The sequence below is a fragment of the Blennius ocellaris genome (assembly GCF_963422515.1).
Source record: "Blennius ocellaris genome assembly, chromosome: 14".
Classification (NCBI taxonomy): domain Eukaryota; kingdom Metazoa; phylum Chordata; class Actinopteri; order Blenniiformes; family Blenniidae; genus Blennius; species Blennius ocellaris.
The window spans coordinates 18749710-18760120 of record NC_137663.1 but is presented as its reverse complement, the minus strand read 5'-3'; the positions used below and the strand labels follow the sequence as shown (position 1 = coordinate 18760120).

The window sequence follows — 10411 nt, the reverse complement described above, 5'->3', positions numbered from 1 at the left end:
GGACCGGTTTTAACTCCGCTATCGACCCGGAAAACAAGCGGTCCGCTCGCCGGCGAGAGCAGTCGGGGTCCTCAGCAGCTCCGCTGATCGTACCCTCCTACCTGCGCAACCCCTCCACAATGGTGTAATGACGAGCGGAGCGGCCAGCAGGGGGCGCCGCTGCGCAGGAAGTTCACAGCACTGCGCTGCACGTCAGCAGGTGGAAATAGTAATGGGAATGTGTACTCGAGTACAGCCAGTGTTACAGTACAGCTTAACCCTTGCATTTGGTCCTACATACATATTTTTTTGTGTATCACATATGAATACAAATATCAATATTATTCGACTAGTTATTTCCAGTTTTTATTCATTTGGTTTTTCCAACTAATTCCACTATCACTTTCAAGATTTTACCCAATTAAATGTCAATTTTCTAACAAAATATCAGTGACACGAAACCCAAAACAAGAATGCAAAATGAAATACGAAATGCAAAGTAAAAAAAACTAAATTGGGATGTTTTTTTCAGAGTATAGTATTTGTAAATAATTAATTTGCAATAAAAAAAAAACATGTCAATATTTGCAACATAAATTGACAAACTAAAGGGAAAATATGCATATTTTCAGTATTTACAATGTATACTGCTCGCCATCGCCCATATAGTTAGCATGTGATCTGGTCCAGCACCCCATGACTAGGAAATCTGTATACAAGATGGATGGATGTGCATCGTATACACATCTCAAAAACCTATGTGGTAGAAAGTACTTCTTACTGCTTCTTTACAATTTAGTCAAAATATAAAGTGATGGGTTAAAAAAAGCACATATAAAATCATTGAATATTATCATAAATAGTGGCTGTACTCTTGCAGTTAATGTTTTTTTAAAGCAAGTCATATGGTGTAAGCATGATATAATTAAGTAAAATTCTGCACTTTAATAAAACACTTACAATAAATGAAAGTCTACGTGATTACACTCTGTAATGTACGTGCAAATTGTTACTACTACTTCAATTAAAACTTTTCCACCTCTGTCTATTGTATTTTGCATCAAGATCAACTGCATTATTTTAGCGCCACAGGCGCTCCCACTGATACATGTCAAAGTGAAAGATACTTTCAGGACACTCACAGGTTTGTTGTTTTCAAATGATCATCCTTTTTGTTGTAAACATTGAAAATCTGACATAGTCAAAGGTATAAGTTTCACACATCCTGTCAGTGATTATGATTGGTGGCTGGATATGGGAAAGAAAGAAAGAAAGAAAGAAAGAAAGAAAGAAAGAAAGAAAGAAAGAAAGAAAGAAAGAAAGAAAGAAAGAAAGAAAGAAAGAAAGAAAGAAAGAAAGAGTTTGTCGACAGATGGCAGCACCAGCACACTGCCACCACAGAAGAAGAAATGTCTTCCCGGTCAAGTTAGCTCTGTTTGGATCCTGAGCGGAAATCAAACTTACAAGTTTATACACTGTGGTGTAATTTGAGCAACAAAAACGTTGCACGAAAGGTGTATATTGTTTGTGAACTCTTGTTGAATCAAAATGTATTGTTTTTTTAATATTATATACTTGTATTAATATAAAAAACATATATAAAAATGATATTTTTATTTTGAAAAGTAAAACCGGAAAAGTTATCATGTCGTGACGTTACGGGCTTTATCAGACAAACTGGTGTCAGTCGTGGAGTTTACACACAGTGTGCAGATAATAGCATCAACAAACCGTAATGGCAGGCTGTGGATTACCTCTCTGAAGTATGGAGCCACTCTTCTTTAACCGTGGATGTTCTCGAGTGTGTTTTGTGGGCAAGAAGACGACATGACATGTTTTGTCAGCCTGTGAACTGCCAACAGCTCCTTCATCGATCGCTTGTGAAGGCAACGTCAGATTAGCTTAGAAACCTGATCTGATCTGTCACAGACAGATCCACCAAAAATGCCTGGAAATATGTCACCAATCCCCGTCCTACCGCTGGTGATCAACTGTTTCCTGTCTGCACTGGGCTGCATGGCCACACTGAAACTCATCCCTGCTTTCAAAGATCATTTTATTTCGGCGAGATTGTACGGAATGGACCTAAACAAAACATCCAAGAAGGAAGTGTGAGTCCGCTTCACATCCACCTCATGACTTCAGTGTGACTCGTTTAACAGTGAGATCATTTCCCTGTGATGATTCCTGATTTGTTTCTCTTTCTCTTGGTCCAGTCCAGAGTCTCAAGGGGTGATCAGTGGGACAGTCTTCCTCATCATCCTCTTCTGCTTCATCCCAGTGCCTTTTCTCAGCTGCTTTGTAGGAGACCAATGCACGGGCTTCCCCCATGACGAGGTGAGTCAAGTGCTGCACCTCATTGTGAAACTGAAACAGCTCTGATCTCTGTGTTTTTGTTTTTGTTTTTTCTTTTTATGTCAGTTTGTGCAGCTGATAGGTGCACTTCTGGCCATCTGCTGCATGATCTTCCTGGGCTTTGCCGATGATGTGCTGAACCTCAGGTGGAGACACAAGCTCCTGCTTCCGACGATGGCTTCCCTCCCATTGCTCATGGTCTACTTCACCAACTTTGGCAACACAGTCATAGTGGTGCCGAAGCCGTTCAGAGCTCTGCTTGGTCTGCACCTGGATATGGGTAAGCAAGTAGTCCTCACAACCTCTTGTTACTCGATCCTGGAATTCCCCGGAAGTACGGTAACAATAAGTGAGGGGGGAAAAAAAGTAGTTCTTTGTTGCATGCCTCAAAATAACAAAGGATTATATATCCCAGATCGGTTATGTAATTCTTTTGAGTGTCTTCTTTTTCCAGGGCTTATCTTTTGAAATGCAGACAACTGCTCATAAACAACTAGAGCTGTATCTTTAAAAACGATTATCTCTCTAAATTGTTATTGACTTTGATGAAATGATTGAATAAATGAATATGTTTAATCAATGCAATTCCAGCGGCTGTCGGAATTGTCCCCGCCACTGCATTAAAACCCTCTACCTCCCGCAGGTATTCTTTACTACGTCTACATGGGCATGCTTGCAGTGTTCTGCACAAATGCCATTAACATTTTGGCCGGCATCAATGGCATCGAGTCGGGTCAGGCTCTGTTCATCTCCGGCTCCATCATCACATTCAACCTACTGGAGCTCAGTGGTGTGTGGTTGGTTTGTTCTCATCATCTTTATGTTGAAATATCCTACTGCGTCATCATTCACACTGTTAAAGTCTATCAGCCATTCTGCAGTCATGGTTTTTATGTATTATAGGAGCTGAACGTATTTGTTCTAACTTTTGGCTAATATCCTTTTTTTTTTTTAATGTGTCAGGAGATTATCGCGACGACCACATTTTCTCCCTTTACTTCATGATTCCGTTCTTCTTCACCACGCTGGCACTTTTTTACCACAATTGGTGAGTTGGTCTCATCACATGAGGAAACTTTATGAAGACCAATTTCACACATCAGCTCCTCCCCCTTTGCAGTCCGGTGACATGTGACCTGTTGTTGTCGCAGGTATCCTTCATCCGTGTTCGTCGGCGACACGTTCTGCTACTTTGCCGGGATGACGTTTGCTGTGGTTGGCATTCTGGGACACTTCAGCAAAACCATGTTGCTGTTCTTCATCCCTCAAGTGGTCAACTTCATCTATTCCTTGCCTCAGCTTTTCCACGTGATCCCTTGTCCCAGACATCGGCTCCCGAGGTGAAATGCTCGTTTACAGCTTCAACTCCAGTTTTCTGAATGGACCCGTGATGATTTGTTCCTACTTTGTGTATTTTAACTTTTTGTCCCCTCTATTGTTATATATAAAAGACTAAATCCTGCAACTGGCAAACTGGGCATGAGCTACTCTAAATTCAAAATGAAGGACCTCTCTAAATTGGGACAGCTCATTATGAAGGTATGATTTTTGTATTTTTTTTTTTTTAATTTCACATGCATTTTTTGGGGTGAAAATCTGTCTTTTATCTTCAACAATTCATCTCCCCACAATTCATGCAGCAAATCCTCTCTTTCACTCAGTGATGTCACTTGCGAGTTGCTTGGAATGGCGACGCTGATTGTTTCTGCTCTTCTGCTCTACATTATTGCAACTTCAATCATTTAGAGGGGGAAAAAAAAAATCCAACCTTTTCTTAATAAAGTACAATGAGAGGGTAAACAGGCCGGAGACAGATCGGTGGCAGGCTGTGTTTATTGTGCGAAAACAATAACATGTTTGACCCTCGACAGGTGGCAGAGTTATTGAAGCTGCTCGAGGTGCGGAGAGGCCAGGAAGGAGATGATGAATTTATCGAGTGCAACAACATGACTTTAATAAATCTGGTGCTGAAATTGTTTGGCCCCATCCACGAGAGAAACCTCACAGTCATCATGCTCATCATCCAGGTACGACAACAGCATCCACTTTGAACCTCAATGTTGTTTTAATCGCGCCATTCACGTTCTGGAGCTCATATCTGTGTCTCACTCAGGTAATGGGCAGCGTAGTGGCTTTTGGGATCCGTTACCACCTGGTGCGTCTCTTCTACGATGTCTAGACGGCTCTCCCGGGGAAGAGCAGACACGTCCGACTACATCCGATATTGTGGTGGAACTGTTTCAAACATCTGCCTTTTAAAAGATTTCATTACCTCGCCGTTCCTTCCTCCGCCTCAGATTCCTTCTGCAATGAAGATACAGTGAAAGTCTCAATTCTATTCTACAAGGTCACATTGTCACATACAAGCTAAAATAGCTTTTGGTTTGACAGCTGTAGTGCATTTTAGTCACAAGGAAGAAAATGTTGTGTCCTGCCTGAAAGTATATTTTTGTACTTGGTTTTGTAAAGGATAGTACAGCAAGTGTTGAATAGTGTGATCTCAAATGTAGCCAAACTCTTGGCCTGATTTTCTTTCCAACTGTACATATTTGATCACCCTTTGACAAAATGTAAAAGAAATATCAGAACAATGTCTTTGTTTAGACAGAGTTGGGATCAGCAAGCAGTACCTCACACTTCAAACATTACTTTTGCATGACTACTGATTGATCCATGCATGGGTGGAAAAGTGAACTTTTTTTTTTTTTTTTTTACCTCTGGAACGAACACAAATGGAGCAGTTTTGTAAAGATAAGATGACTTCTGCTAAAATCAATCTAAAGAATACTCCAGGGTATTTGGAGAAATGGGTAAGTCGTATGAAAAGTGAGAGAATAAGGGAGATGATTTGTGTTGATTTTTGTGTTAAAGTATCTTAAGGTGGAAGGACCATTCAGGATGTCCAGAATAATTAAAATGGCTAGTTATTGCCTTTCTTATTATGATTAGATATTCAGCTGTTTTGTTTTGTTTTTTTAATGATTGACATACCAAACAATCTCCCTACCCTGTCTCCAAGGGGTTGAATAAACATCAATGTGAAGTCAGCCGGCACTGGAATGTTTCGATAACGAAAACGACAAGAAATAAACTTGAGATGGGAAAAAAATCAAGTTATGAAATATAAGATGGAAAAATCTGAATGAATTTGTGTGATCATTATGTTTGAAGTCAACATTATATTCAGATTCACATGAGCAACAATAAATCATGATGCTTAATTTTTTTTTGATAGCACATCGATTTAGTTAGTTCATTCATGAGTGTATATTTAAGTCAACCACACAAGATCTGCATTGTGTACACATTTTCCCAGGTTTTACCATGTTTGCGTCTTTATTTAGTGATTATTTTTAACGTGTGTTTAATATTTGATTTGTCTGTGTCCTTAGGTTAACTCTCCGTGATTTTCTTTTTAAAAGCACACTCATGCCTATCATAATGTGACAAAATCAGTGCCAAAGTGTCTGCTTGGTTTTCTGGTGCAGGTCATCCTCATCTTCTATACACTCATAATCTTCTTTCTTTCTTTTTTTTATTTATTTATTTATTTTGTTTGTTTATTTGTTTATTTAACGAACACTTGACGTCATTCGGAATATGAAGTGGGTTTTTGGGCGGAACTATAGCACGGACTCCATGTTTCCTCACGGTCACTGTTGGAGTCGGACCCATCCAGGGCTCCTCCACTGAAAGTGATTCTGGCCACTGACTGGTGTCAAAGTGCACCAACGCTTGTTTTTTTAACCCATTTTCTTTCCCTTCGGAGGCTCTCGGTGAGGTTTAAGACTCGTCTTTGTGCTGAATGTTTAAAGACACAGGCGCAGGCAGTGTTCGGTGGATGGAAGGCAATAATGGCCAGAAAGCGTCCGTAGCTTCAGTCTGTCGGTGAAAAGCGAAGCAAGGCGAGACTCCCGAGAGATGCCTCCGAACAAACGCGTTCAGAAGAAAACCGTGAAGCTGGGCTGTGAATGGGGGTCGTGTCAGGAGTCGTTCAGTCGGATGGAAAACTTTTGTAAACATGTGGAGGCTCACTTTAATGCTGGGAGCTCAGCGGAGAAGGACGAGGACGACCCGGAGGAAGGTGAGGTGACATTGAACACTCTAACTGTTTGTTAAACAGCTCAACCCTTCAAGCCAAGTATTATTTGCAACATTTTGAGAGAGATTTCTCCTTGCAAATGTTGTTTGAACCATCAATTCAACATTTTGTGTGAACCTGTTGCTGCCCTGAATTTCTCCCGCTGTCCATGTCAGGTGGTTTACATTTACTCAGTCACATTGAGTAATCTCCTTTTCTTTTCGGTCGGCATTCCTCCTCACGAGAACCTGGAGTGAAAGATGGGCATGTTGTCAGTTTGTGGCAGGAGAGAGAAAGAGAGACGATCACTCATTTACCAGATGGACGCACCAATTTGAATATTTTTTTTCTTTATATTTCGAAAGGAAACCAGTGGGAATCTCATACAGGCACAGACGCCATCATTTTTCCAGCTTCTATACAACGCTATGGGTGGGAGACAGGGCACACCTTGGACAGGTCCCCTGTCCATCACAGGGCAGACATTCACACTTACGAGCAACTTGGAGTCACTCATTGTTCTCATCTTTTAGAGTACACAGAGATACCTCATACCTGCAGAAGTGGAGACCAACTACATCTCTTTGCAGCCATTCAGTATTCTTCGCTCACGGATATTCTGTGTAAATAGGCGCGATATTTGCGGTGGTGTGATTCCTCCTGACGTCGTGTCTTCACTTCTTGTGCCAAGGGGAGAAGAACTGTCTCTGGAGGGACTGTGGCTTCTGCTCTGTGGAGGGTTCAGAGGAGCTGAGGCGGCATGTGTTCTTTCACTGCTACCACACCAAGCTGAAGCAGTTGGGTCAGCAGGTTCTCGGTGCCCAGCCGGACATTGGCAGCTGCTCCATGGCTTACCACAACCGCAACATCATCCCTGAAATCCCAGAGAATTTCATCTGCCTTTGGGAGGACTGTGAGGTAAATGGACAAGAGAAAAAAAATATGTGAATGTCTATGTTTGGTGGTTAAGCATTGTAAAGTGTGACATAAAGGTTTTGGTGGTTGACGGGCAAAAGGTAGTAGATTACAAACGAGTGAGTTGAATTTGTGAACACAGCTGAGACAAAGTGGTGTTTCTGCTTTCCATCCTGTTAATAAATAGATAGATGATTGGTTTCAAATTCACACATCTTCTTCCCTCTCTGTGTTGAAGCAACCGCCGTATGAGAACCCGGAGTGGTTCTATCGCCACGTGGAAATGCACAGTCTCTGTGTAGAAGTCCCAGCGGGCGAGTGTGAATTTCCAATACGCTGTGGATGGAAAGGTGTGGGTTTTTATACGTTTATCGTAAATTATGTCAATAACTTTTTTCTTTTTTTTAAACCATGCCAAGGATGTGGTGAATCCAGATTTTGCTCCTGTCATTCTTCAGATTGTGAAGCCTCTGTTAAAGGCCGTCCAAAGCTGCGGGAGCACCTGCGCAGTCACACCCAGGAGAAGGTGGTGGCTTGTCCAGGCTGCGGCGGCATGTACGCCAACAACACCAAGCTGTTTGACCACATCATCCGACAGAGCGCCATGGAAGGTGAATTTCCCCCCCCCCCGAATGTTGACAAGTCGGCGATATAAGAGCTTTGCTCAATCCAGACTTCATCCAGTGATATTTCCTCCTATCTGTGTGTTTTGATGTAGGTCAGAGATTCCAGTGTTCTCATTGCTCCAAGCGCTTTGCAACAGAGAGACTACTGAGAGACCACATGCGCACCCACGGTGAGCTCCTCGCTCTTTTACTGCTGCCATCATGACCTATATATAATAAATCCCAGCAGTTATCATTGTGTATATGTTCTTTTGAAGCTGATGATCTGAATGTGTGACACTGTTGAATCTTCTTCGATCACACATTTGTACTGCAGAAGTCTCACGGGCCACTGTAACGACTACTATATGGATGCAAAGTTATATTTGTCTTCTGTTAGTTTTTGAATTTTCAAGATGTCATAAATAATCTCAGAGTTCTCATTATGTAAAAATGTGCATGACAAATCCTGTCAGGGCAATGGCGAGAGGATGAGTAATATGAGGGTTTGAAATAGTGAAGCTATTGATAAGCAAGAAGCCGCAGAACGATCCTGCGGTACTAATCAGAAACTCGTGAGCAGCTGGATTGTGTTCCACAAAGAAATGAAGCCGTCTCTTTGCCTCCTGGTTTAATCTCGCCTCTGGTTTGTCTTTTGCCTCGCCCGGACAGTGAGTCACTATAAATGTCCGCTGTGTGACATGACCTGTCCGTCGCCCTCTTCGCTGCGCAACCACATCAAGTTCCGCCACAGCAACGAGAAGCCTTACAGCTGCGATTACTGCGAGTACAGGTAACGGATCATCTTGGGCTTCAAGTCATGCAAGTTCACTCTCACCTGTTACATCTCTCACTCAAGGTTTTTTTTTTTAAAAAAAATGTTTTAATAATAATAATTCTGACGTGTGTAGCTGCAAGAATCTGGTCGACTTGCGCAAACACTTGGACACCCACAGCAGCGAGCCGGCCTTCCGCTGCGACGTTCCCGGCTGCAGCTTCAGCTGTCGGACGTTTGGCACCATGAAGATCCACTACAAGAGAGAGCATGAGGTGCTTTGCGTTTGTGTATTTTTAAATAACTGTTGTCTTTTATTTGCATTTTGAGATTTAAAGCTTTTTTTTTTGTTTGTTTTAAATTAACATTTCCTTTCCATAATTAGGGGAGTTTTATCGCTCGCTACAAGTGCCACGTGTGTGACCAGTGCTTCACTCGGGGCAACAACCTCACCGTCCATCTGCACAAAAAGCACCAGTTCAAGTGGCCCTCTGGACACCCCAGATTCAGGTAGGGTTTCATATTGATGCAGATCAGGGCTGCTGTCTGATGTGCGATTTAAAACCGTTGACTTGTGGCTCCGTCAGGTACAAAGAACACGAAGACGGGTTCCTGCGCCTGCAGCTGATTCGCTACGAGAGCGTGGAGCTGACGGAGCAGCTGATGAGGGAGAAGCAGAGCAGGCAGGCGGAGGAGGATGGTGGTGGTGGCAGCCAGACCGAGGGGATGGAGGAGGAGACGACGACGACGACGGGGGCGGTTCTACCGGAGGGGCAGGTGGAGCTGCGAGGAGTGCTGCTGGAGGAGCAGAGGGCCGAGGAGCCGGCGGCGGAGGGTCAGGAGGAGGGCGTGCTCTACGTCCTGACGGAGAGCTTGGCGCAGGCGGGGGAGGACGCCGTCATGCTGCAGCTGCACGACACACAGCAAGAAGGAATGCAGGTGGTCTGACTTGATAGGTTCCTTCTACATAAGAGGACATTTTTCTAAAGAGCTGTGCAGTTTTTCCAGATCCACAGTAAATGTATGAAGGATGATTCTGTGACTTCTGAACCGCTCGCATTTATATTCCGAAGTGCTCGATTTGAACGACGCCACTGAGATGAAGGGACACAGACTCCGTAATGAACCGTTCTTGCTATAAGCCTATATTAGGTAATATGTCTTCCCTTTGCTCATGTTGAACATCCAGGTTCAGAATGGATTTCAATTTATTCTTTCATACCATTGATGTTTCTACTCGGTTGATTTTCATTCACAACAATATAGAAGTTCATCTGCCAAGTGTTGTAAATGGTTTATAACATTCATCGAAATGTGTATAAACTCACCTCACCAGCCTGAGAAGTGTGTGTATTTTCAATATTTGACTTTGACTTGAATAAATGTATAAACTTCTAATCTTGTTTGAAGGTTGTTTTTTTAAGCTTGGAAAATGTGTGTTTTTCTGAATTGTGCACAAGATAATTTTTTGTTACTGCTTTTTCTATTTTATGAGACACTGAACTCTTTCTTTTCTATGTGGTGCCCTCTGCTGACTTTAGCCGCTCTACTGCAGCTCTGACGAGCATTTAGACAGTGATTTCACTGCAAAGGGGTGTTTTAATCATCTTAAGTAGAGGAGCTCCCTCTAGATTAGCAGAATTTAAGTGCACAGTTAAAAGATTCAAGTGGAAACAGCTGAGACAAATGAGTGCATTAGTT

General features: G+C 42.5%; 2 protein-coding genes across 2 annotated transcripts; both read left to right on the top strand.

The window, feature by feature from the left end:
- The first annotated feature begins 1676 nt into the window (after positions 1–1676).
- Positions 1677–5409, top strand: dpagt1 (dolichyl-phosphate (UDP-N-acetylglucosamine) N-acetylglucosaminephosphotransferase 1 (GlcNAc-1-P transferase)). The gene is made up of 9 exons (XM_080509389.1): positions 1677–2090; positions 2196–2316; positions 2401–2614; positions 2978–3124; positions 3298–3382; positions 3486–3674; positions 3786–3873; positions 4206–4361; positions 4448–5409. The coding sequence occupies exons 1-9, from the start codon at positions 1924–1926 to the stop codon at positions 4511–4513; spliced, it is 1233 nt and encodes a 410-aa protein (XP_080365515.1). The 5' UTR covers positions 1677–1923; the 3' UTR covers positions 4514–5409.
- A 595-nt stretch (positions 5410–6004) lies between these two features.
- Positions 6005–10053, top strand: hinfp (histone H4 transcription factor). The gene is made up of 9 exons (XM_080508698.1): positions 6005–6418; positions 7107–7333; positions 7569–7680; positions 7789–7941; positions 8049–8126; positions 8608–8728; positions 8847–8985; positions 9096–9220; positions 9298–10053. The coding sequence occupies exons 1-9, from the start codon at positions 6256–6258 to the stop codon at positions 9656–9658; spliced, it is 1479 nt and encodes a 492-aa protein (XP_080364824.1). The 5' UTR covers positions 6005–6255; the 3' UTR covers positions 9659–10053.
- Positions 10054–10411: the final 358 nt, after the last annotated feature.

What these genes read in the sequence shown, in the direction of transcription:
- dpagt1 (XM_080509389.1), top strand. Translation starts at nt 1,924, where the DNA reads ATGCCTGGAAATATGTCACCAATCCCCGTCCTACCGCTGGTGATCAAC. An exon ending in GCACTTTTTTACCACAATTG is followed by an intron (nt 3,383 to 3,485) that starts GTGAGTTGGTCT and finishes TTGTTGTCGCAG; the next exon opens with GTATCCTTCATCCGTGTTCG. An exon ending in TGGGACAGCTCATTATGAAG is followed by an intron (nt 3,874 to 4,205) that starts GTATGATTTTTG and finishes GACCCTCGACAG; the next exon opens with GTGGCAGAGTTATTGAAGCT.
- hinfp (XM_080508698.1), top strand. Translation starts at nt 6,256, where the DNA reads ATGCCTCCGAACAAACGCGTTCAGAAGAAAACCGTGAAGCTGGGCTGT. An exon ending in AATACGCTGTGGATGGAAAG is followed by an intron (nt 7,681 to 7,788) that starts GTGTGGGTTTTT and finishes GTCATTCTTCAG; the next exon opens with ATTGTGAAGCCTCTGTTAAA. An exon ending in AGACCACATGCGCACCCACG is followed by an intron (nt 8,127 to 8,607) that starts GTGAGCTCCTCG and finishes TCGCCCGGACAG; the next exon opens with TGAGTCACTATAAATGTCCG.